This window comes from Neofelis nebulosa, chromosome 3 (genome assembly GCF_028018385.1).
Source record: "Neofelis nebulosa isolate mNeoNeb1 chromosome 3, mNeoNeb1.pri, whole genome shotgun sequence".
Lineage (NCBI taxonomy): Eukaryota > Metazoa > Chordata > Mammalia > Carnivora > Felidae > Neofelis > Neofelis nebulosa.
This window is the reverse complement of record NC_080784.1, coordinates 143,868,356-143,896,294: the sequence shown is the minus strand read 5'-3', so window position 1 is coordinate 143,896,294 and position 27,939 is coordinate 143,868,356. Positions and strand designations below refer to the sequence as shown.

Here is a 27,939-nt window from a genome sequence, read left to right as displayed (position 1 = left end):
AATATTTCCAGATCTGGAAGTATCTACTTACAAATGCTATACATAATGAGTTCCAGCAATATTTTAAATGGTTATCACAGTGAAATGGGCTACTTAAGAAAAAAAAGAAGAAAGAAAGAAAAAAAAAAACTTTTGGTGAAAAAAATTTATTATGAAATTTGGAAATAATTACCTCAGGTTGATTTTGACATGACCATGACCAAATTAAGGAGATAGTTCTTTTGAGGAAGAGGGCTTTGCTGAACATTTACAAACCTTAACCTTGCCACAAATTAAGGTACCTACTTGAATCCAAGGATTTTCTGCCATTAACACTCCAAGTCGAATAGTTAAGAAATTATGTGAGTACAAGGTATTATCCTTTCATTTTGGCTAATGCCTAATTTTGCAGTGGCATTTTAGGAAAAAGGTTAACAAGGGTCAGGGTAGATTTACTAGCATTTATGAGACCATCCTTTCCTTCAACTATAAACTAAACAAAACACAAATGAAATATTCTGTCACTTATGTTCCATAAACCTCCCACATCATTTTATTAGAGTGTCATTATGCACATCAGCTGCTAGACTTGCAGAATCCTTTGCAAACATAGGCCCCAAGAAAGATGTTAAACACGCCAGAAAGTCAGATGCATTTAATTGGAGGTATCACTTGTACCTATTTTCTTAGTTTGAAACATCCAGAGCAAAAGCTCTTATCAAAACCCTTATTAGCAAGATCATATCTACAAACTCACCCAAATATTTGTACATATGTATGCACATTTACACATTGTTATATCTATAAAGTAGGTTACTAAACTAATGATTTTTAATCTTTTTTTGACTCAAACTTGTTTTTAAAAAAGGCTACAATGTGGGAAAACAGTCTGTATTAGGAAAAACTATAGTAAGTCTATAAAACTGTATTTGGAAAAAAAGTAAAAATGATGAAAATAATTTATGAGCTAGCATTATGCTAAGTATTGTCTTATAAAAGAGAAAATCGTATATTATAAATTTCATAATGTAACAGAGAAAGACTTCAGACTTACTACTTGACAAAATATGAAAATTGTCCTTCCTCTTTTCATTAACTGGTTCAGGCACACCCTTAGATTGATGGGGAAAGAGCAGCAGCAGTAGAAAGTCTGAATTAAGCTGTTAATTCAATGAATCTGGTGTTATGGTCTGAATGTTTCTGTTCCCCCAAATTCACAAAAATCCTAACTCCTAATGTGATGGCAGTAAGAGGTACAAACTTTAGGGAGGTAATTAGGTCATGAAGGTGGTACTCTCATGAATGGGATTAGTTGCTCTATAAAAAGAGACCCCAGAGAGAGCTCTTTCAGCCTCTCTGTCATGTAAGGATATAAGAAAACAGCTGTCTGCAACCTGGAAGAGGGCCCTCATCCGAACCCAACCATGCCAGTACCCTGATCTTACACGTCCAGTCTAAGTCACACAGTCTGTGGTGCGCATTGTTAGCTATCACTAAGACACCTGTTCTACAAGTAATTTTCCTAACTGCTTACCCACCCTTTGTTATGTTCCAAGTAAGTTCTAGATTAAATGAATCTGAGTTCTAAATATCACTTTTCTACATTTCTAACTTCATCAAGGACCAAGAAAGTAAACAAATGCTAAGCCAAGTAAAAAAATAATGGTAATAACAACAATCCACTGATGGGATGACAGAATATTATATTTGGATCTGTATGTAATACTAATTACATAACATTTTTATATTTGATATTACCTATTTTTACTGACTGCCTTTAATACTGGGATGGTATAAAATGCTTTGTATAAAATTGAAACATTCATTGTTACTTGGATAAAAGCTTCATTCTCTGTTAGGAATGCCCTTACAGTTTGTTCTCTGGTCATCCTATCCCACCCCCTCATCCCATCCATTGATCTAGCCAACCAGCCAGAATATTTATCTTCCCATACATGCCTGTCTCTCAGAGATTTATAACTGTCCTTCCATCTCATCCTATCCTACATATTCAAACATCAAACACTCTGAGTAATGTACCTTTGGTTCTTTACCTGTACGTCTTTGGACAGTGCAAATGGTTCAATAAGATTTTTTTTTTTTAATTTTTTTTTTAACGTTTATTTATTTTTGAGACAGAGAGAGACAGAGCATGAATGGGGGAGGGTCAGAGAAAGGAGACACAGAATCTGAAACAGGCTCTAGGCTCTGCGCAGTCAGCACAGAGCCCAACGCGGGCTCGAACTCATGGACCGCGAGATCGTGACCTGAGCCGAAGTTGGACGCTTAACCGACTGAGCCACCCAGGTGCCCCAATAAGATTTTTGATACAATTATTAAAAACGTAAAATCTTTTGAAGAAATATCAACAAAGGATTTTAAAACAATTCAGAAGATTAAGAAAGATGGCTTAGCTTAATAACCCAAATTTTCACTTTGTGGACAAGGAAAAAATAACTTCTATCAAAGCCTAGATGACTTAGAAATGATTTGGTCTTTTTAACCATACACTTGCCAAAACAAGTTGAAGAATTATTAAACACTGATTTTAGGGAACTTTAATTTAGGTTTTCTGGCTTGTGCTGGCAGAGATGTATCATATATCAATACAGTCAAAAAGATGACAATTAACTTATAACAAACTGTGTATCATTAAGTCTAGAGGTTTCCTTTAAGTTTATGGAAGACCAGTGGTGTGCTATAGTAGGCTAGTTCCCACTTTCTTATTGCTTCATCTCAACTCTGAATTCAACTGTATTATTTGGGAGCTTGAAATCTACCATAGTGGGAATACTTACACCACAGAAATCAACAAACACCACAAGTTAGGGCTTCTAATTCGCAGAAATCTGGTTATTAAATATCTACCAGCACATTACTGCATATGAGTCATTTGAACAAAAGCAACTATCACTAGAGATAGCATTATCTGCTCTAACATAAAAATACTAAAATTAGATTCACTTTCTTTTAAGCCATTTTTTCTCCACTTCATGACTACAAAAGCTGACTAATACCATCAGCGCACAAATTTCCTTTCTTCTTCCTACTATTTGTTCCTTAGAAAGGGGCTAACAAGCACTGAAAATATAAAAAAAAGTTATTGGAGGTGTGAAGAGCCCATTTTGAAAATTTCCTTTGGTATTTTTATTATATTCCCTCTAGGCTTCTTACACCAAACGACTTTCTAAAATCTGCATTTTTTTCAGGATAGTATAAGATTTTGGTATAGATGGCCTGAAATGGCAGAAAGTCAAACAATAAAACAGCTACAGGCAGAGTGATCAGATAAATTGGCAAAGGGAAAGTAAACCTGACTACAGAAAACCACTACAATCAATCGTTTTCTAAAGAACAATTTGTCTTGTACAATGGGCCCTCTAAATTTTTTTTTTCTTATTCTGCAAAGGTATCTTTCTTTTGTTCTCCTGCCTGGGAATGTAATAGTTTGACTACATGGATATATATCAGACCCTAAGTACAACCCTCTGTAACCTCATCTTCCAAAGAAACTTGGAAAATTTAAAGGTAACCAAGACATCAAAGGAATGTACTAAGAAATTTCTAAGAGAATATTATATATTCATTCAAGATGAACTTAACTAATCAGGATGCTTAATATTTAGATTCTTACTGAAATTTAAGGATGGTATAGACAGGTGAAGATTAACGATATTAAAAAATATAATGTGCTTTGGGGCGCCTGAGTGGCTCAGTCGGTTAAGCATCTGACTTCAGCTCAGAGGTCATGACTTCATGGTCCATGAGTTCAAGCACATCTGGCTCTGTGTTGACAGCTCAGAGCCTGGAGCCTGCTTCGGATTCTGTGTCTCCGTCTCTCTCTGCCCCTCCCCTGCTCTCAAACAAACATAAAAAAAATTTTTTTTTAAACAAAGTGCTTTTAACGGTGCCTGGCACAAAGTGAGCATTTTGGAAGTTTTTGCTATTTATCAATATTACTTGAAATTTGAAAAAATCAGGGTTCAAAAAATTCTCAAGTCAGCAATAACAAAAAAGAAAAATAACAAACCTCCTTACATTTAGGGACAAAGTTAGCCAAGACAGAGAATATAAAAACTCCTGAATATTATATAATTAGGCATATAATAATATAGACCTTCCTTGCCCTATGTTTGTATTTGAAATAATTTCTATACCAGCTCAGAGGCAGTCACTCACTTTGAAATCAAAGGTGTAATTGGTGTAAGGCATCAAGTTATTTTCATAGGCGCTCTTCAGTTGGAAGCCATGTGTGATTCTCCCTTCTGAGCTTCCATTCTTTCCATTGCAGCTGAAGTTCATAAGACACTCATTGTACCTTAGTTCCTTGAAGTCTTTATGGTTGTCAGCTACTCCTCCATTGCTTAAATATTCCACAACACCTAGCAGAATAAAGAAGGAAGAAATACTATCATTCAGCATTTAGACGTTACGTAAGACTTTGTGACCAAAATTTTGTGGTCAGGTGGATGTACCAGGTTCAGAGTGGTTTTATTAGGTTGACCCATATGCAACTGCCTTTTTGTGACAGTTCAAAACAAAACAAAACAAGAAACAATAAAATAAACAAACACCAACAATTTCTTATGGTTAAATCAAACTGAAGGGTATTTGCCTACTTCAGAGCAAAGCATCAGGGTCACCCAGAAATATCTTCAGTTTTCTTAATGGTACTTCAAGCTAAAGATGATTCCTGGGCCCAAGGTGGCATTCACTAAGAAGGTTTTGACTCTGAAGGCTTTTAGAATATTATCCTAAACCACTACTTCTTTAGTATTTAACTGTTCCATGCAATCAACTTTCGGAGTATGTAAAATATAGCATACATAATAAAAAATCATTTATAACAAAAATAGATCTTGCATCTTCAACATTTCAATATTTATAGTTTCAGCTATGAAATATTCTTTATTTTGAGCTACAGGGAGTTCTTTCAGTCTGATACTATAAAGAACATCATATACTCCAGATATACTACTTGGTCAAAAATATTAGATGTGTCTAAAAAGCTAAAGAGAGTAGAAGCATTCAAAAATACATTGCTTCCATTTAATAAGTAAAATGAAAAATATATCACAACCCTAATGATGATGATCAGTGAACACGGTCAGCCATCTCTTTCTATTTGTGATCAGGAATGATAACAACATATAATGAATAAATGATGAAACACAGTATCAGTACTGTGAAGAAGTGAAAAGGAGTGATCATTTATCTAGGATTTATTACACGCCAGGCACTGCTTTATACACTTAAACCTCACAAGCAGCTTTATGCGGTGGATAAAATTATTACCCTCTTATTTAAAAATAAAGAACTTAGTCATAGATTGCACTTCTAAGTGGTAGAACCGAATCCAACTCGGACAGTCTGGCTCCAGAATCAGCTCATCGTGCTGTGCTTTCAAATGACAGCTCACTGGCTTAACTGAGATGGGAGAAACTTATACTTGAGAGCATTTCAACTCAAAAAAACAGAACTTAGAAAAGAAGGCATGGTTAAGGTGTCAATTGGGTTAGGGGCTAAAGACAAACATTTGTAAGAGGATGATTTCAGCATTTATTTACTAAGGAAAAAAGTAAATATTTTCTAGATTTGTGACTTTTATGAATTTCCAATTGCAAGCATTTGGGTTATTTCACATTTATTGTTGAGGGATTATCTAAACAATTTAAAATAGCTTACTGAAAATGTACAAAATTTAGAATATGCTTCAGTAATAGCAAAATAGTAATAACTGAACATTTTACATTTGAACTTGAATATCTAAAATGCAGAACTAGTTTTTTGCAAAGATCTAAAATTAGTTAGGACATAAAGTAGTTTAGTGGAGCTCAAGAAGTAATGTCAAATCTCAGGAGAATGTTGGTCAGTCTTCTGCACCTATTATCAGCATTCATATATCACTTAATGAATTCACTAAAATGTGGCCAACCTTACTAAACTTAGCTCCTGCTGCTAAATATTTCCTGGTTGCCTCTTCCCCATTACACTCTGTGCTCCAGGAGGCTGATTTTTACTTGCAACAACTACAAACCCCCTCCAACTCTAGCTTCTAGCTGCATTTGGTCAATGGGCAGCACTGGCAGGAGAGTAGAGTGAGGTAGGGATATATATTCCCCCCTGACTCATTTTCTGTTGATGCCAGAGATTGACAGCATCAGTTATAATTTAAAGCCATTGCTCCTACTACATAACCCTCTCCTTAGAACTACATTTTCCAAGTTGTGACAGCAGTTCCTACCACTTTCCAAACCTTTAGGTGAAGGTGTGGTAAAGGGCCTCAAATTCCCCAAGTGGTAGAGTACTGCATCGCCCATGGTTTTGTGTCCCTTAACCCTGTACACATCTTTAGAAATAGCTTCTTTACTAAACTCTCAATTAACCCCATGCCCTATCTTCCCAGGAGTCTTATTAATACACTCTCTTAATTTAGCAGAGAAATTCTCCACTCAAAAGTTGGGAGGTGGCTGGTCCTCCAAAGAGAAGTTAGAGTAAAACTGAAAGCAATGAGGAAATGATGTTATAAATACCTGAATCTGGCAATGAGTTAAGATCTGCACATAGCACCAGCGGGATGGAATTAGGATCTGCAGTTGGGCTGCCAGGCCTACTAGAGGCTTTCTCCAGAATGTTTTTAACCTCTGAGACAAACATCATGGTCTGGATAAGTTTCACATCAGAATACTCTGGGTCCCAATGCATGTGGGCATTTGCCACTATAAGCAGCTGTTTGTCTGCAGCATGAATAGGCTTCATACCTAAATTTAAACATTAGAAAAAGGAGAAGATTGTTTTATGTATCAAAAGAGCAGCATCTTAAGGTTTTCTCCCTCAAATCCACAGCCTCTTCCTTATTTTTTTCCCCATTAATGTATATCTTCCCCTTTATCTCAAAATGTAGTTTTTAGAAGCTGATGTGCTAAGATTCTGGTAATCCCTACATAGGAATTACTCCTCTAGATCAGGGTAGACAAACTGCAGCCATGGGCTAAATCTGGCCCACCACCTGTTTTTATACAGCCTGTATGAGCTAAGCCTGGTTTTACATTTTTAAAAATTTCTACAAAAATTTCTTGGAAAGACTGTGACAGAGACTACATGTAGTCCAAATATTAATTATCTGGCCCTTTACAGAAAAGGTTTGCCAACTTCTGCTCTATATGCCCAAGTTAAGAATTGTATCATGATATAATCAATATTTGATTCTAGTACTTCATTTGATGAGTTCTTGCTGTAAAGAAGTACTTTAAATATCTCTGTCATTTAAAGATCACAATTACCTAATGAGGCAGCTTTTCAGTTATTTGAATGACCTAAACCTTAAATTTAAATTCTTCCCACTGCCCAGTACTCATTCACCATGCATTCCCTGAGCACATCAGTGATAGGTCATAAGAAAAGGCAGTAACACCATATATATATACATATATATATAAATCATACAAATTACGTAAGGAAGGAAGTTTCCTACCAAAACAAATTCATATCACACACCCAAATAAAGTAATTTTAAAAAGGAGACTTAGAGAGTAATGTGCTTTCAAAATCTGGACACTTGGGTTTTCAACTTGGGTTTTTTTTTTACTATCTACTTTGGTGTTGGGCCAGTCACGTAACTTTTTTGGTACTCAGGTTCATTTGGAAAGTGAGATATTCAACCAGTAAACTTTAAGGTTCTTCCCCACCACCTAAATTTTTTTAAATGTTGTCAAAGCATTAGCTTTTGAAATGGGAGACAAGATAGATAATACATTAAAAATTGTGAAAATTAAACTCAGTTAACATTCATAAACAACAGTTAATAAAGATATCCATAAGACATTTAAAACACAAAGCTCACTTTGTGTGACATGATACATTTAAATATAACTATACACATACAGTCTCTATGTAGTAATGAGTAAAGAAATTAACAAGAGAGTATGAATGAGATATGGAACTTTTCACTTTTTACTTTATACATTTTTATACTAATGTAATATTAGTCAACATGCAAAATTAATTTTTCTATTAAAATTTCTATATTACTACCCTATGATACAGCAGTTGCACTACTCAGCCATCAAAAAAGAATGAAATCTTGCCATCTGAAATGACATGGATGGAACTAGAGAGTATTATGCTAAGTGAAATAAGTCAATCAGAGAAAGACAAACACCAAATTTAAGAAACCAAAGAGATGAATACAGGCGGGGGTGGGGGGGGGGTAAACCATAAAAAAGACTCTTAAATAAAGAGAACAACCTGAGGATTGCTAGAAGGGAGATGGGGGGATGGGTTAAATGGGCGATGGGTATTAAGGAGGGCGATTATTGTGATGAGAAGTAGGTGTTATATGTAAGTGCTGAACCATTTAATTCTATACCTGAAACTAACATTACACTGTATGTTAACTAACTGGAATTTAAATAAAAACTTGAAACTATGAAAAAAAATTCTATACAAATGTCTCTTAAATTTTTCTATTGAAACTATAAACTCTGCAGAAAAAGACCTAACTTTCTAGTCTACTATTTTGATAGTTTCCTTTCACCTTACACCAAGGTATAATTATCTTCAATGTTGAGTAATAAGTAACTGAAGTGTCTGTTATATGTGGCAGAAGGAGTCATTTTTTAAAATTTGAGGGCACCCTGGGTGGCTCAGTCAGTTGGCTCAGGTCATGATTTTGGGGGGGCGGTTCATGAGTTGCAGCCCCACATCAGGCTCTGTGCTGACAGCTCAGAGCCTGGAGCCTGCTTCACATTCTGTGTCTCCCTCTCTCCCTCTCTCTGCCCCTCCCCTGCTTGTGCTCTCTCTCTCTCTCTCAAAAGTGAATTAACATTAAAAATTAAAAAAAAAAATTATTGAGGTACAATTGACATTTTGGTTTTGTTTTCTCTGCTCATTTGTTTTGTTCTTTAAATTCCATAGATAAGTGAGATTGTACAATATTTCTTTCTCTGACTTATTCCATTTAAAATAATGCCCTCAAGGTCAACTCATCATTACAAATGGCAGATATTCTTTTTATAGCTGAATAGTATTTCATTGTGCATATATACTACCTTTTCTGTATCCATTCATCTGTTTATGGACATTTAGGTTGCTTCCATGTTATGGCTATTGTAAATAATGCTGCAATACACATGAAGGTTCATATATCTTGTCAAGTTAGTATTTTCATTTTCTTTGGATAAATATCCAGAAGTGGAATTGCTGAATCATATGGTAGTTCTGTTTTTAATTTTTGTGGAACCTCCATACTGTTTTCTATAGTAGTTGCACCAGTTTATATTCCCACCAATGGTGCACAAGGGTTCTCTTTTCTCCACATCCTCAACAAGACCTGTTATTTCTTGTCCTTTTGATAATAGACACACTAACTACTATAACTATCTCATTGTGGTTTTGATTTCCATTTCCCTCATTATTAGTGATGGTGAATATCTTTTCATATGCCTGATGGCCATCTCTGCCTTTGAAAAAATGTCTATTCAGACCTTCTGCCTATATTTTAACCTGATTGTTTTTTGTTTTTTTGTTTTGCTACTAAGCTTTATGAGATATTTATATATTTTGGAGAGTAACCCCTTATCAGACACATGATTTACAAACATAGAAACAGTCATTTTTAATGCAATTTGATCATAATATAAAAATTTGTGGCCAAAATTCTCTAAGCTCCATTCTTTCCTGGAAGTTTTATAGTGTCACTTCTGGCTGTAGACTAAATGTTCACTATATTAAAAATTAAAAACTATTAAAAACAAAGGGGCCATGAACACCTTCTATAATATTAAATTCCTCTCATAGGACTATGAGACATATTTCAAAATGTGAAAAGTGTCTACGGTATAATTTATAATTACTCTTCTAAAAGTAAAAGGAGAATAAAACTCCAAAGAAACTCAATTTTCACATTACCAGACAAAGAGGTACCAAACTTTTGGAAGAATGGGACTGGAAAGGACATAAAAGTAGGTAAAAATGGAAAGGCTAAAAAAAAGAAGAAAAAAATTTTAATTCTGTATCAAAGATTGTATGATGAGGGATAAACTGAAGAACAGAGAGAAAAGGAGGTCTGACAAGCATGGTCTGAATAATACAAATCAATACCCAAAGCAAAAATCTTTTCTTCTACAGTAAGTACATGAAAAAGTTTAAAAATAAAGCCCTAATGTGGTCTTACATCTTTTCTGTGCTCTTGCCTAAAATATAATAGTTAAGTAAACAATGAAATGCTCAAAGGCAGGCAGCAGAAAGGGGGAAAAAGGTTTGGATATGCAAAGTACATATTGAGTTTCTGACTTTGAAGGAAGCTATAAATAATCTAAAATGTAAAAGATAAGTACCAGGTAGATAAAAGATCCTGCTTTTACCCTGACAATGACTGAGATGTAACAAAGAAATTAGAGAAAACTTGCCAAGTGCTTAACCTTAAAGACAAAAGATTTCACACTCAAGAAGCTAAAAATATGGCGAAAAACAGAACCAACTCATCCTAATTTCCAAATTCAGCCTAACTAAAGCATTTCCTACTTCAAATAACCTTTTGGAATTAATTGCAATATTAAAGACTTTCCTTTTTAGAAATTACCTATTAAGTAATAGCTCTAGAAATATATGATGGTTTACATAATAGTGTTATTTTCCCGCCCATCTCCCTTAACTTTCCTTAAAGACAAGAAAATAACTGCAATAAATAAAGAGTCTGTGCACTTGTTTAAGATGGGAAAGCATGGGATGGTTATTTATTTTTAGTAAGAACGTTTTAAACTGCACTCACCTGTTCCAAATAGTTCTTTGTGGACCTCTAATACCACAGCGACACCAATATTATCTTTTGTCATCACTCTGTTCAGCATAGCTTCGGATCCATCTGAATTAGCCATTGCCACTTGGTTAAATTCCACTGTATGCTTCTGCACCAAAGTAAATCTAAAAGGCACAACACATTATTATTATGATATTAGATACTTGGACTATCATACTAAAAGGCATTAAATGAGGGAGCACAAGACACAGATACAATTTACTGTCTCCCTAGTCACCTTCCATCTGCAAAGGGCCAGGCAATCAGCTCTGGCCTGTGAAACATAAGAAGTCAGATTAAGAACTTTCTTAGAAGTGCCATGTAGCAAAGAAGGCATGCATATATATATATATATATATATATATATATATATCCCTTTGCCCTCTATACCTTTATCCATGTGGTGAGAAGCAGGAAGGCAAAAGCCAGCCCACTATGGACTGGGAAGTAGCTGAACCAGTTCTGGACTGCCATATCTGGACTTGTGTGAGAAAACTACCCTTCTTCCGTTTCTTTAAGTTATTGTTAGAACTTTCTGGTATTTAAAGGTGAACACAACCTTAACTGAATCAGCAAATTAAGGAGAAAGAACAGAGTAAAATCTACGTACCCTGTTTGCAGTTTTATTCTTACCACATCAAGAGATTTGTCAAGAAAATGCAGGGTCACACCCTTATCTCAACTAAGGAGAAGCCAACTTTACTATCTCGCCTTTTCCAGAAAGCTGGAGTTACATTACGTAAGGGTTCAGGGTTAACAGCTTCTATAAGGCAGAAAATGGCTCCCTCTGGGACTACAGTTTCTGCACTAATAGTATTTTCTTTCTTTACTTACAAATTAAGTATTGTAGACTTAGAGTATTTAATAGAATTGAGTCTAGCACTGAAATTTAATAGCAGTATGATTTTGGGTCAAGCCATTTAAACTCTTTAAGCCTAGTTTTATCAGTTTTGTAAAATATCTTATAAATGGCCAAAACCTACTAAATATACTACTTTTTGCTAAGTATTACATGGAGTAGACACCTCTGTCCTTTTAACAGGTCTACACCACCCCATTTTCCTCCTAGCTTTGAAACAGAAATATGCAATTATCTCTTTAAAAATATTGACTGAAGTCTTACTATGCCGCAGGACACTGTGCTAGACAAACGATACTCCACTCCCTGCTCCAATTCTGGGAGAGGTCTCACGCATGGAGAAGAATAAAAAGTCAGATCATATTTATTTTCTAACCCAGAGTGATAGAAGGGAGCATAGTTTTCATCCTCTACTTTAAGGAGGTGATCTTTACCTAAAACATGAAGGAAGAAATAATGGAAGGCTATGAAATGATGTTAGAGAGGAAAGGGAATAATGGAAGGTTCTAAGCAAGGACATATTACTTAATTTATATGTTTTAAGATCATTCCAGATGCTTAGTAGAGAATGGATTACAGGAGCTAAAGTGGGAATTATGAGACCAAACAAAGTTTTTGAGGTTGTATAAATGACAGGTGATGGTGGCTTGGACTAAGGCAAGAGAAATAAAGAGAAGATTCAAAATATGTTCTATAGGTAGACTTGACCATCCTCCATATCAGACTTTTTCAAACAATTTCTGGCAATATTCCCATAGATAAAACAAATTAAAGTAGTATTGTGTTTGAATAAATCAATCACTGAAAACAATGAATCTGTTCTGACAAATATAAAAATTTTAAATCAGAGGGTACTGATGATTATAGTCTTGTATAAGTCTCTGTATCCAACTTATTTCTGTATTTTGTTTTGGTTGCAGAGTATTAAGAAACATCCTGATTCACAGAGACACACAGATATAAGTGGTAAATAACTGACCTTGTACTCAGAAAACCTAAGCAAGCAGGTGAAAATTTGATTCAGGTCTGCACCAAAACAAGTCTATCAAGCAGCATATCCAAAACATGTTATTAATTTGCAAAGTGTTAAAATTTGATATTTGAAATATTTGGGTGAATATGTTATTTTTAAATTAAGTTTAATTATTTGTACTAAGTTTTTGAAGTACTTTCTAAATATTTACAGAACTCTTAAGATTTATTTATAGGAATCCAAAGCTCTGTAGGAAAGTGTGAAAATCCTGTTTTAACAGTAATATTTTTAGTGCTGGAATACTTTAATTCTACTGAGGTCAGGTCCTTGTGAGAGAGGGAGGGTATGCAACAATTAGAAATGCCCTCATCAACTAAAATTTGTTTCCCTCTATCTTTCACCCAATAAAGCTCGATCTAGATATGTTCTTTAAAAGAATATAGATTAAAACCTAGAATCTCTTGTACTTGACACTACTTTAAATATCACACCATTACGTCTTTTCTAATAAAAGAAATGGCCAACTCCTTATATGACATATGGCGTGAGATGGCTGTTCACCTGAACAACTCAATGAACTAGTGCCTTCTTCATTTGCGATTGTTATTTTTGTTAATAAAGACAGAAACTGCACTTTGGGGAGAGCCATATTAATTATAAGCCAAATAAGAACTAATTTTGGTCTTTTCTGCTCTTAAACCAGGTCTCTTCAGTCCTGCATTTTATAGGTGCTTAAAAACAAATGGGAAAACATTACTTTATTATGTTACATATGTTTATTGTACAGATTTGGGAGCAAGAAAAAATATAAAGAAAATTGAAAGTTATCTGCAACCAAACATCCCCATTAACACGTCAATATAATTCCCTAGACTTTTCTCCATGCATTTGCATACAAATATTTTTATATAATTAAGATAATACTCTCTAATTTTATATTTTGGCTTATTAATAAACATTCTATCAGGGATACTTCCCTATAATTATTCAAAATCAATACATATGATTATATTATATAAGCCACTTTACAGATTCACCATAATTTATTTAACTGATTTGTGGTGGACATTTAAATTATTTCTGACTTGAGCTATTATAACCAATGCTATTGAACATTTTTGCATATAAATATTTTTCTGTACCCTCAAATGATTTTATCCCTTACTCTTTCTTTTTCCTTAAGAATCTAAGAGTAGCAGACTTCATTTCTATTGAGTACCCTTTCTTGAATTTCTGTTCATTAGTACACCCACTCACATATTAAGGGAACTTGACTTTTTTAATTTTTATTTTAATTCCAGTTATTTAACGTACAGTGTTAAGTCTCAGGTATATGATATAGTGATTCAACAATTGCATACATCACCCAGTATTCATCACAAGTGCACTCCTTAATCCCCATCACCTACTTCACCCACCTCCCCTCTAGTAACCATCAGTTTGTTCTCTACAGTAAAGAGCCTGTTTCTTGGTTTGTCTCTTTTTCTCCCCCTTTGCTAGTTTCTTAAATTCGACATATGAGTGAAATCATATGGTATTTGTCTTTCTCGGACTTATTTTACTTAGCATTAGACTCTCTAGCTCCATCCATGTCATTGCAAATAGCATGATCTTGTTCCTTTTCATGACTAATATTCCAATGTGTGTGTGTATCTTCTTTATCCATTCATCTATCAGTGGACACCTTGGGCTGCTTCCATATAGTGGCTATTGTAATGTTTGTTTATTTTTGATAGAGTGCAAGCATGAGCACATGAGCAGGGGAGGGAGGGGGAGGGAGGGGGAGGGAGGGGGAGGGAGGGGGAGGGAGAGGGAGAGGGAGAGGGAGAGGGAGAGGGAGAGAGACAGACAGACAGACAGACACAGAATCCAAAGCAGGCTCGAACCCACGAACTGCAAGATCATGACCTGACCTAAAGTCGGACGCTTAACCAACTGAGTCACCCAGACATCCCTATCTTAGCTATTATAAATAATGCTTCTCCTAACATAGGGGTGCATACATCTCTCTGAATCAGTGTTTTTGTATTCTTTGGTAAATACCCAGTAGTACAATTGCTGGATCATAGGGTAGTTCTATTTTTAACTTTTTGAGGAACCTCCATACTACTTCCCACATTGGATACTCCAGTATTCATTTCCACCAACAGTGCAAAGGTTCCTTTTTCTCCACATCCTTGCCAAAACCTGTTGTTTCTTGTGTTGTTGGTTTTAACTATTCTGACAGGTGTGAGGTGATATCTGATTGTAGTTTTGTATTTCTCTGATAGGTGATAATAAGCATCATTTCATGTGCTCGTTGGCCATCTGTAGGTCTTCTTTGGAGAAATATCTGTTCTTGTCTTCTGCCATTTTTTAAATTGGATTATTTGGTTTTTTGGGTGTTGAGCTGTACAAGTTCTTTACATATTTTGAATACTAACCCTTTATCAGATATGCCATTTGCAAATATCTTCTCTCATTCCATAGGTTGCTTTTTAGTTCTATTGACTGTTTCGTTTGCTGTGCAGAAGCTTTTTATTTTGATGTAGTCCCAGGTTTGCTTTTGTTTGTTTTGCTTTTATTTCCCTTGCTTCAGGAGACCTATCTAAAAAAAAGTTGCTATGGCTGATGTCCAAGAAGTTACTGTTTAATGGCCCTTTAAAACTTCATCCTTTTTTTTCCCAGAAGATTAAATATCCCTGCCATCTTTTGGTTTTCACAAATCTTATGTGTATGTATTGGTCTTCTCTGAAATAATCGAAAGTCTCAATAAGACAGAACCAGTAATAAAAATAATACATGCTGCCCATTACTGAGGATCAACGTTGTATCAAAACTTTTTACAGGTACTTCACACCTGTTGATCCTAAACTTTGCAAAGACTTTGCAAAGGAGTGATTATGGAAACACACTGCCCAGTTTCCTCATCAATTGTCCAGGAATTGCTCCAGCTGCAAAGAGCTACTTCATCCAAGGTCAAGTACTTCTAGGAGCAGCCCTCATACAGTTATATATCAAAAGCAAAAGATAAAGGTTTGGGGATTTGGGTCCTTTCTGGGTTAACTCTCAAAGGTCATTTCAGCTCCAAAGCTATAGCTGGCAGAGTCCTCTGAGGCTGTTCAGGCCTGCAACACAACTCTGTTCTCTATGCCCAATTCTATTTCTTCTCTGTTCCTTTCCACAGGGGAACACCAAACTACCTTACCTTTTAGAAAAATGAGATGGTTTATTCATCTTCAACATCCTAGAACTTCTATACTGCAACATTCATAATAGACTACCCATGCCAGTTCTGTAGTTATACTTTTGCAAGATCTTTTAGTACCAAAAGGTGTAATTATCTTGATATGGAAACCTAACTAGTTCAGTCATATACTGACTCTCCTGTCTTACCAATCGCCTCTTCACTTGTCTTACTTTGGTCTTTCTACTTTGAAGATAATTCTCAATAGAGATCGTGAAAGCAAAACAGAAGATGTAAATCCAGTGTTTTTTTTTTTTTTTTTGGTCTTGATCCTCAATTAGTGATTACACAACCTACAATGGGTAATAGCCCTTCTTTACAGTACATGGTATTTAAAATATCCTTGTTGCCTTAACGCTTTCACCAAGCCTCTGCTTTTTCTTAATCTTCTTGGCAAAGATCACAGGTTCAATCAATTTTTTTTAATTTGTTTATTTTGAGGGAGGGAGGGAGGGAGAGAGAGAGAGAGAGAGAGAGAGAGAATGCATGTGTGCACACACATGCATGCATGTGAGTGGGAGAGCAGCAGAGAGAGAGGGAGAGAGAGAGAATCCCAAGCAGGCTTTGCACTGTCAGTGCAGAGCCAAACACAGGGCTCAAACTCACTGTGATACCGTGACCTGAGCTGAAATCAGGAATCTGACGCTTAACCAACTGAGCCACCCAGACACCTCTCAATCAACTTCTTTTTAAAACATGCACTTGAGGGGCGCCTGGGTGGCTCAAACGGTGGTTGAGCGTCCGACTTCGGCTCAGGTAATGATCTCCCAATCCGTGCGTTTGAGCCCCACTTCAGGCCCTGTGCTGACAGCTTGGAGCCTGGAACCTGCTTCGGATTCTGTGTCTCCCTCTCTCTCTGCCCCTCCCCCCCGCTCATGCTCTGTCTCTCTCCCTCTCAAAAATGAATAAATGTTAAAAACAATTTTTTTAAATACACGTTTGAGGGGCACCTGGATGGTTCAGTCGTTTGAGCATCTGATTTCAGCTCGGGTCATGATGTCGCAGTTCATGAGTTTGAGCCCCACACTGGGCTCTCTGCTATCAGGGCTTCTGATTCTATGTCTCCCCCTCTCTATGCCCCTCCCCCACTCTCTCTCTCTCAAAAATAAAATAAACATTAAAAAATTTTTTTAATGGGGGCACTTGGGTGGCTCAGTCGGTTAAAAGTGTCCGACTTCAGTTCAGGTCATGATCTCTTGGTTCGTGAGTTCAAACCCCAAATCGGGCTCTGTGCTGACAGCTCAGAGCCTGGAGCCTGCTTTGGATTCTGTGTCTCCCTTTCTCTCTGCCCTCCCCCCCATCTCAAAAATAAACAAACATTAAAAAATTTTTTTAAGTGTTTAAATAAAGAAATAAAAATACATGCTTAGTTACCGACTTTTCTCCATTGGAAAAAAAAATTAAAAACACATCATTTAAAAATGAATCCCACAGGATACCTGAGTGGCTCAGTCAGTTAAGTGTCCAACTTCAGCTCAGGTTGTGATCTCACAGTTAGTGAGTTTAAGCCCCACATCAGGCTCTGTGTTGACAGCTCAGAGCTTGGAACCTGCTTCAGATTTTGTCTCCCTCTCTCTCTCTCTCTCTGCCCCTCCCTCACTCACTCTCTCTCAAAAATAAACAAAAATTAAAAATTTTTTAAAATAAATAAAAGTGAATCCTGAACAATTATTTAGTTTATTACATGCTTCCAACCACCTCTCCAAACTTTCTTCCCAACTGGTATAATTAATTATTGTATTGCTTCACTTTTGACTTTTATAACTTCCCAGTCTTCTTGGAGTATCAACTTTTTAATGTCTTTGGTTTCAAAAAGTTCAGAAAAACAAAACCAGTTTTCCTAAACAGAGTATATATGTCCTTCTAACTAATACTCCTTTCCTTGGCACTTATAAATACTAAAGAGGACAGAGTCACGCTCAAGTTTTGTCATTTCTACTTCACCAATAGCTGAAGATCCAAAGAGATAGTTGAGAACTAAGGAACCAAAGAAAGTTCCTTCTTCACAGTGAGAATTAAGTAAGATGTGCCTCTTGTAGCTCAAGAACTTTTTTTTAGGTACCCTTCCTTAAGAACATTTCCAACACTAGTGAAGATAGCCATAGTCTCCTACAGCTTGTCTTCTTTTCATATTTTATACTACATCTATAATATAGTAAGAAATTATTCTCCATTTTCCATCCAAATTACCTTACCAATTTAATTGGTTACCTTACTTCTTAATTTCCTCCCTACACACAGCCAGTGCACTCCACTCTGCTTCTACTTTTTGTCTCACAGATTTACATACAGGTGACATTTTGACATACAGAGAGGTCTTCCTCATTCCTTCTATTAAATGTTTTGAAAAAAACATATTGGTTTATAGCTGCTTTCCACTCACTAATCCAAACCATCAGGCCTTGGTAATGAGTAAAAACTTTTAAATGTGCCTCTATTTCAATTCATTTTAGTACTCCTATTCTATACCTAGTACACATATGCTATAAGCATTATTCCTGATGCTATTTTCTTTATTTTAGTCTAAGAAGTCTTCTATTTACCTTTCTGAAAGTGTTATTTTACAGAAAGTCAAATGGGCATAAGAGAGATCATATACAATAAAGATTGATATAATAAAAAAACAAAGACCCCACCTTTTCACATGATTTGAGATAGATTATTAGGATGAATGTTTCAAATACAGGAAGAACATGTCCAAAACAGCCCTTCAAACAGAACAAAGAGATAACTCAATTTCTTACTAGCCTGTGATCTAGAAGTAATTTTATAGGCTGTGATGTAATTAATTCAACGGTAGAGAGAGACAGTGAATGCCAACTATGAGCAAACAAAACAATCTGTAAGACCTGAGTAATATTCCCTCCCTGAATTCATTTACAAGCCCAAAGGAACAAAAGGTACATAGTCAAAAGTATAACCACAGCAAGGTAAACTATGACCCTTTCTGGATCATATTCCAGCACTCCTAAACCTAAACCAAATGGAAGTTTTTACTGTATATTCAGTATAAGATGCTATACAATATGTTCTTGGGTCCCTTTAAATAATCATGGGAGTGCCAGAAAATAACTTGCTAAAAAAGGTAAGCTTAGAGACCAGGATAAATAGGGAAGAAAAGTAGATTATGTACTCTCCTACGTAACTTTGTACAACTCTTTGAAACACTGAAACCACTTTCACATTCTTGATCATTTTAGCCATATAAGAAATCATTCAAGTTAGGGGTGCCTGGGTGGCTCAGCCAGTTAAGTGTCCGACTTCAGCTCAGGTCATAATCTCGCAGTCTGTGAGTTTAAGACCTGCATCGGGCTCTGGGCTGACGGCTCAGAGCCTGGAGTTTTCTTCAGCTTCTGTGTCTCCCTCTCTCTCTCTCTGCCCTTCCCCCACTCACACTCTGCCTCTGTCTCTGTCTCTCTCTCAAAAATAAACATTTAAAAAAAAAGAAAGAAAGAAAGAAATCTCTCAAGTTAGGTGAAGCAGTTATTATATCTATTGTGGCATTTGTGGCACCAAGCAGTAATTTTATGTTCCAGACTAAATTTATGAGAGAGTTAACATTATAAACTAGAAATCACAATCTGTTTTTTAAAAATCACACAAATTCTAAGGCAACCACCACCTAGGACAGAGGAAATCAGTATATGAGAAACCAGTGAGATAGAATTATCATGATTGGTCATTTTGGAATGAAACTATAACCTCTGGGTGCCCTCTTCTCAAGCACAAAACTACTGTATTAACATAGGAAGGAAAAGCGAAGACTTGGCCTTACCTGGTACCTCTGAGACTGGAAGCAGGTTAGAAAGCACAGACAATACAGCAAGGACTGAGCACCATGACAACCTAGTTCTAAATCCTACTGGAAGAGACTGTCTCTTCACAGTAATGGTCACTTGTTCTAAAATGGCCGTTCTCCTATTTCCCTTTCTCACTGATGTGAAACAAAGCTAAACTGTTCAGATCAGAACTGCTAACTTCGAGAACAGCAAGTAAGTCATTATCTGGATCTTGTTTCATCTCCATTTTTCTGCATTTTCAATTTCTTCAAATTATGTATCTGGTTCCAAGCTCATTTCTACTAACTGCTAAGGCCAGAGGACAAAATATGGCAAAAGGAAATTTAAGTTTCTGAGTCTAAAAACTTATCTATATTAACAGTCTTTCCATACACACACAACAAAATACACACATATATGTATATATGTTTTATAAAATACTTTGGGCTGAAGATAATATTTACTGAGATAAAGGACAAACCAAAAGCTGACTTTTGGCATTTTTATGAATCGAAATTTCTCATTTCTGGTATCCCCATGCATCTAACTACCTGAAAAACATTCATAATGTTGACCAAAAGGTCCTGCCAAATCTTGAAGTGCCTTCTGAAGCCCCAATGATTAAATTAAACTGCAATGAATATGACACAAGGACTATTTTATTGTATTACAATTCTCAGAAAATTGGTAATATGTGTCCTAGCCTTTGCTAAGCAATATCTTATCCTTTCATCAAAATGGGTTAACAAATTTTTATTACAGTATTTTGTAAAAAACAGTAATTATAGTTTCTGTTTATTGTTACCTACCTTCTGCCATTTCCCATGAAGAGATAAGCTGTCATCTGTGTAGGTTAAAAATTATGAGATACTCTGGTTTTAGAAGAATGATACTTTGAGAATGAGATTTGGAACTACTCTTCCTACAACTACAGTTTGACTTTTAAGTTTTGTTAACTATATAAAGAAATTATCTCACCTGGCAATATACAAATATATACAAAGGAGAAAAGCCCAGAAAGGGCAAGTGACTCATTCAAGATTATATAGCTACATAAATAGGAGAACCACCTGGCTTAAAAATTCTTTTCTTAGCACTGTACTATCTCTCCAATCTGAAGAAAGAACAGAATAAAAGCATGGTAGTATACTTTGTGTTAAATTTCGGATAGTTTGCCATTGGATAATTAGCTCATTTGACATCAACAGTATTTGGTACTGCTCAGAAGAGAATATAATAAGGTATTATACTCAAAGTATTCATCTGTTACTGAATCCATGTTACTTGTTATTCAGACAAAAAGAGTTGAAGTAGGGGAGAAAACCAAATGCTGCACCTAAGTATTCCCTATGTGTTCATTTCTTAACTAATTTGCAGCATTTTTAATAATTCAAACATCAATTTTTAAAATACTTAACAGTTTAACATTCCCTAGATAATAGTTATAATTGTTAGTTCAAATCTTAACTACCTCTAGTAAATTATCAAGGCATTTTAGATTTTCCTCTCAAACTATGAAGGGAATAATAAAGATTATATTATCTTCCTTCCAGAAGAAACAATGGCAAATGGAAAAAGAACCTGATGTTTTATCTCAATATTATCAGTATTCTTTTTTCAATTATGGTGTCTCCAGGAAATGTGTATATGAACACAGATAACAAACATCAAATTCAAGGCAATTTTTCTAAATAAGGTAACTGTGTAAGAGGTACAAGTAATACCAGAAGCTCAACAAGCAACCTAAAGATTCAGTTTAGCACCATGGTTAAAAGCTTTGATTCTCAAGCCAGGCTACTCTCTGTACTTTGGTTTTCTCACCTATAAAAATGATGATATAGCTCTACTCCTAGTTCTGAGGGGTGCTTTAAAAAGTAAATAAGAGGGGCGCCTGGGTGGCGCAGTCGGTTAAGCGTCCGACTTCAGCCAGATCACGATCTCGCGGTCCGTGAGTTCGAGCCCCGCGTCAGGCTCTGGGCTGATGGCTCGGAGCCTGGAGCCTGTTTCCAATTCTGTGTCTCCCTCTCTCTCTGCCCCTCCCCTGTTCATGCTCTGTCTCTCTCTGTCCCAAAAATAAATAAAAAACGTTGAAAAAAAAATTAAAAAAAAAAAAAAAAAAAAAAAAAAAGTAAATAAGAGAAGGGCGCCTGGGTGGCTCAGTTAGTTAAGGCTCTGACTCTTGATTTCAGTTCAGGTCATGATCTCATGGTTCTTGAGTCTGAGCCCAGCATCGGTCTCTGAGTTGGCAACGTGGATCCTGTTTGGGATTCTCTCTCTCCATCTGTCTCCATTTCTAACCACCCCGCCCCCCACCCAAAATAAATAAACTTAAAAAAAAAAATTAAATAAGAAAATAAAGTAAAAGGCCTAACATTATTATTGAAGTAATATCTATTGTTATTCTATAATTTGTTTAAAAAAAAAAAATCACCAGCCAACTAGAAGAATTTAGTATATTCTCACCTCAGTCAAATACTGCAGGCCTCTGCACTAATGATTAGCCAAAATGAGATATATTAAAAACTCACAGAAAAAAAACAAAAATTCACAGAAAAGACAGGAAAGTAGGTACAAATGAGAAAAAGTAGGCAAGTATCTTCAAATTCACTTAACTCACTTAAAATAACATAATATGCTAGTAAGTATGCCTGTATCAATAAAAACATGTAACTGGCTTTGTTATAACTGGTATTAAAAGGGGGACAACACCGGAAAATAGTAACAAACATCTATATGCTTATCCTATAAGTAGATGATTCCCTATCCAATGTATCAAACCCAAATCATTAAACACGGGATTCAACCTCTATCAGACTTTACATATTTCAGTCTTCTATTGGAGATTCCTTCAATTTTCCACTCTAAAATTAGCAGCCTTTCTGAGGCAAAAAATGTGCTTTTCTCTTTTCCTTAAGATGATAACTAAAGAATGTGCCTCTAACCATCTAGCCGCTCAGCCAGCACTCAAAAGATGACAGATTGTGGCTCTGCACCCTCAAGCAGGGAATGCAGTGTCGTACATCTAATGCATACAACTTCACAACCAGAAGCTTCTACAAGATCCTTTATGTATTTTAATATGTACATTCATAACATTCTCACCTTTTGACTTAATCAATGACATTAACAGCTCTGAAAAAACACAAATCATGTTTTCTGTGTGTTTGATAATGACTGCTTTCCACTGTTCTATCTCAATCAACCCTTAAATAAGCTGTCTCCCTTCCATCCTCTCTTACCTACCTATGCAGATCTCTATTTTGTATATATCTTATTTTTATTTTCTTATATGATTACCTTTCCTACTAGAGCTCTGAGTGACATTAGGAACTATGTCATGTCTATCTTTGTGCCTAATTTGACTAGCACAGCACTTGTCACAAAGCAAATATTCAGTAAACATTTAGTAAATGATTCAATACATGAAATGTTAACTGAAAAAGATGAAAAAGGTTAATAAAACTAATGATTCTGAGAAAGCCAACTGTCAAAACAAAAATCACAGAAAGAAAATCACATCACTCATTTCAAATCTTAAAAGGCACTACGACTACCTTTTATTTACACGAAAACTATTTACTTCATAAAAATATATTTAGGAACATGATAACCCCATATTCAAGCATAACTCTCAAAACTTTTAGTGTAATTTGGTAATAACAAATAAAGAATAATACAATAAAGACTCTTATTTCCAAGACACAGCCTAAGAAATGTAACACTACCAACAGCTTTAATTTTTACATCACTTGCTTTCTAGCTTTTTGTTCATTTTATAGGGTTAAATCAAAGACAATTTCAAATTGTGATAATTAAAGTAAGTATACACTATTATTATTTGTTTCCTTAACTCACTTTTCTGTTTTGAAGAATATTGCACAACCGTCCACATGCTTTCTCTCCTGCTCAGACATGATTTTGGCACGTGACTTTGGAGAAAAAAACCCATCATATCCACGCTCCTTCAATGCTGGCAGAAAGAGAGTGAAGTATTGCTCTGTTTCCACTTCCTGAGGTGAAAGAAAAGTTGTCATCGACATGACAGAGGAAAACTCTAATCAAGATATAAAAATGTTTAGCATTATGAGTGAGATGTGACCAAGTTAGCATAATTCACATAACAAATATTATCTATCTTCCCTTACAGCTAGCAGGAGCCATTTGACAATGGCAGCTTTTAAACCTGAAAGCACTCGAAATGCTTGCACTTCTCTCTTGTTCACACAGCTAGTTGGTTCCAAGTCTCTTTAGTCCCAATTTAGAGTTCATTCTACTATATTTTAATTCCTCAAATCTGGCAAAACGGGGCATATTATAAATTAAGCAGGAGGGAATAGTAAATTTTATATAGAGAGGTAATTTTATCTTTCTCAACTGTGGTAGAAAGGAATGATACTTAAAAGTGAGAAGGTTAAGATCTATCAACAAAAAGCTCTACTTTAAGGAATGTTTAGGTAACTGAATACCAATCATCCAATGGTCTCTGCTAATCCAGTATTATATAAAGCTAGACAATTTTATTCTTTGACCCATAAAATATTTTTAACAAATCTTTCCAAATTAAATAATATGTGAACATAATGATTTATCTATAATGCTTATAACATGACTTTATAATAAAAGCTTACAAATAGCCTAAATGTTCAACAGCAGAACAAATGCTTACTCAATAAATGTATACTCATATAATGAATTGGTTTTGAAGAATTTTATTAATATGGAAAGTGCATTAAATACAATAGCATGATCTTAACTTTATTTTTGAAAATATATCTGTAAATAAATAGGAAAGCAAATTTAATATCTGTGTACAACAAACACTTCATAAGTTTTAACACAGCAACGATTTCTGGATTATGAGATTAGGTGTTTTCTCCCATCATTCTATTTATTTTTTCAAAATATTCAATTTCTCTAGGATAAAGATTTTAGACTATGGAATTACTATTACAATAAAAAAATACTTTTTAAAATTATGATGTTTTTATTTTTCAAACTATACTTAGAGAAATGTGAGGCTATTATTACTATAAATACTAAACAAAAAGAGGACAATTAAGTAACCACAACAAAGCCAACTTTGTCTATTGCTTCCTTCCCCAATTCTATGTCAGTTTTCAGTGTTTATAAGAAAACTTAACTTTTGAAGATTTTTATTATTTCCCAGGAAGTCATAAACCATAAACAACATAAAGATAAATTATCAAGCTATTCTAGTTTAAAAAAAACAAGTATTTAAAAAGTAATATCTTTCTTCTCAGGCTACGCTGAAAAGTAGCCACGAAATTATAACACTTACAATTTTTAAATACTTCATAAACATTTAATATTCTTTCGAAAGTTGCTAAGAAAAAATTACTAAACACTACCTATAAACCTTGGCTATTCATTAGCTGACTGTTGAAAAGAAGTGATAAAACACATCTCAACAGAAAGGTGCTTCTTCAATTAAATTCATCATAATAAAATGTTATAAAACAGGAAAGTCTAAATTTCAGAGATGGTTTTTAAAACAAGACAAAAATGCATTATTTACAGTACAACATTTTTTATTTTTTTTTTTTATTTTTTTTTTTTTTAATTTTTTTATTTTTTGGGACAGAGAGAGACAGAGCATGAACGGGGGAGGGGCAGAGAGAGAGGGAGACACAGAATCGGAAACAGGCTCCAGGCTCTGAGCCATCAGCCCAGAGCCTGACGCGGGGCTCGAACTCACGGACCGCGAGATCGTGACCTGGCTGAAGTCGGACGCTCAACCGACTGCGCCACCCAGGCGCCCCAGTACAACATTTTTTAATGTTTATAATATTTGTCATTAAGGAACAGTGGACAATTTTTTTTTTTTTTTTTTACAGATTCCATCAGAATCTGTGTCTAAAAAGACACAACCTTCTGCAGTTTTCTCTTTCAGCAATACCAGTGATGTGTTCATAAGATGAACTATTAACATGAATAATGGATGCAATTTTCGCTTAAGAGTAAATGCATTTAAGTGGATGACTGGACTTTAGCAAAACAGTTCCTCTGTGGAAATGTCTTGTGTGCTTATTAAAATTATCCTTTTGGGGGCGCCTGGGTGGCTCAGTCGGTTAAGCGTCCGACTTCAGCTCAGGTCACGATCTCACAGTCCGTGAGTTCGAGCCCCGCGTCGGACTCTGGGCTGATGGCTCAGAGCCTGGCGCATGCTTCTGATTCTGTGTCTCCCTCTCTCTCTGCCCCTCCCCCGTTCATGCTCTGTCTCTCTCTGTCTCAAAAATAAACGTTAAAAAAAAAAAAATTATCCTTTTTTTTAAGAGAAGAGAAAATAATTTGAGTTTTGTTTTGAACACAGGCTCTCTCCCAGAAATAATATTAAGTTCACCTTTAAGTTTCAATCTTTTAAGAAAAAATTTTTTTATTTTATTATTTCATTATTTTCTTTTTTCTACACCCAACGTGGGGCTCCAACTCACAACCCCAAGATCACGAGCCACACGCTTCACCGACTGAGCCACCCATGTGCCCCCAGAAAATTTAATTTCTATAGTATTACCTGAAGACTAATGATATCTGCATCACAGTTAACAATTTCTTCCATAATTCCCTTTTTCCTGTATTCCCAGTTTAATGCCCAGGACGGGCAATAGCCATATAGCTGCCGGGTGGCGTATTTATCACATAACACATTGTAACACATAACCGTGAATGATGCTAAGAATTGGGAGGAAAAAAACAAAAGAGAAAAGGGAGAAAATTAGGCAACTTTTTCCAGAGAGGCGTCATGTGCGTCCCTGCACAAGCACACATGGCACACAAACCTGCCCCAATGGCAGCACTGTGACATGCCCTGGGCAAAATTCTGTTACACTGGACCTACTAAAACTTCATTGGAGTCCATCACATCAAAGAGCTTTTACTAGAATTAGACATATAGTTCATATTTTAGATTTTTAGGAAATATATTTTAATAAAAATTCAAATTCTAAATCAGAATGCTAATTTTTTGACATTTTTAAGCAAAGCTCTGCACAAGTAAATTTTAGTTCTGTTCATTAAAAGGCTCTAACTTCATTAATTTTTATTAACAAAATACCCATTATTTAATACTTTTGGGGGCCTCTTACTATTCATATTGCTCTAAGCCAGAAATATATGGACAAAGTTTAGTTGTGAGAATCCTTTTTGACAAATCATACGTTCATTTCCGAAATTGAATTTTCATTTTAAAATGCCCTTGAACTATATATAAAAGGACTGTGAGCAAACTAATAGGAGACCAAGGTTTAAATCCTTGCTACTCAAAAATGTGTTCTGAGGAGCAAGAGTATCAGTCATCACCTAGGAACTCAAAAACGCAGAATCTTTGGTACCACAAAGACCCTACTAGGTCAGAACCTATAAGCTGACAAAATCCCCATGATTCACATATACATTAGTATGAAAAGCCCTGATTTTTATCAGTAATTCTCTATCCAGGCAATCCATTAGAATCACTTTGTCCAGCGTTTTCTTTGAAAAGTGTTCGTACCCAAGATCCTACTCAAGACTAATTAAGTTAGTATAATAGGGTCTGGATATTCATATTTTTAAAAAGCATCCCAGGTGATTATAATGGGAAGTCCATATTCTTGAGAATGACACACTTAAATAAAAGATGAGGAATCCAATTAATGAGTAATACTACTTGACTGAAGCTGGTAAAGATTCAGATGATGAGAAAAGGATTAAGAGAAACTTAGTTCAATGGACCCCTGGGCATCTGACTGGTGGCCATTTTGTACACTGTTACCTTTTTAACTATCTGGGACTCATTCTTCCAAAACTATCATTATAGTTTTGCGCCTATAAATCACCCTTAACTGTCAGAAGTTGTTATGCACATCTCCCTACTCACCAGAAGTAAAAGGCACATTTTAGCACTCAGATTCTACTCAGAAAAGTACAATACATCCCAAGAAAAATTCATACTCATTTTTTCAATAAGGAAAACCCAAGAATGCATTACTTCTAAAATTCAATAACTGACAAAAAACATGTTTCTGTTGTTCTTTTTCTTAATGGAAAAGTAGGTATGCAGTAGTAGGAAAGCTTCACTTCAAGATTATGTTCACTCATACTCAAAAAGGGATTACTTTGAAGAACCAGAAAAATGGTGTTTTTAGTATCATAAAGGGAACAATTAATTATGCATTAAGGAAGGCTAAACAAAATAAATCACCTAAGTTAAGGGTCTGTAGAAAACCTAAAGTTTTCCTTTACTCAGATCATCTATGTGTATCCTGTTAATAGAATTGTTTCTCGTGATAACACCTGATACAGTGGCTCCTAGAACAGGCTGACACTGTG

The 27,939-nt window shown here is 35.3% G+C and overlaps 1 protein-coding gene across 4 annotated transcripts in view; it reads right to left on the bottom strand.

Annotated features, from left to right (window-relative positions):
• The window catches only part of CNOT6L (CCR4-NOT transcription complex subunit 6 like), a 120,396-nt gene that overhangs the window by 8,273 nt on the left and 84,184 nt on the right, over positions 1–27,939 (bottom strand). For 3 of the 4 annotated variants that reach the window (XM_058722168.1, XM_058722167.1, XM_058722166.1), the window contains exons 7-11: positions 26,147–26,304; positions 23,470–23,624; positions 10,751–10,902; positions 6,513–6,740; positions 4,159–4,361 (exon numbers count right to left, since the gene is read on the bottom strand). In XM_058722168.1, coding sequence (XP_058578151.1) covers positions 4,159–4,361; positions 6,513–6,740; positions 10,751–10,902; positions 23,470–23,624; positions 26,147–26,304 — 896 coding nt within the window. Of the gene's footprint in view, positions 1–1,033; positions 1,140–4,158; positions 4,362–6,512; positions 6,741–10,750; positions 10,903–23,469; positions 23,625–26,146; positions 26,305–27,939 lie in introns of all 4 variants that reach the window. The other variant, XM_058722169.1, reaches the window with a different exon arrangement.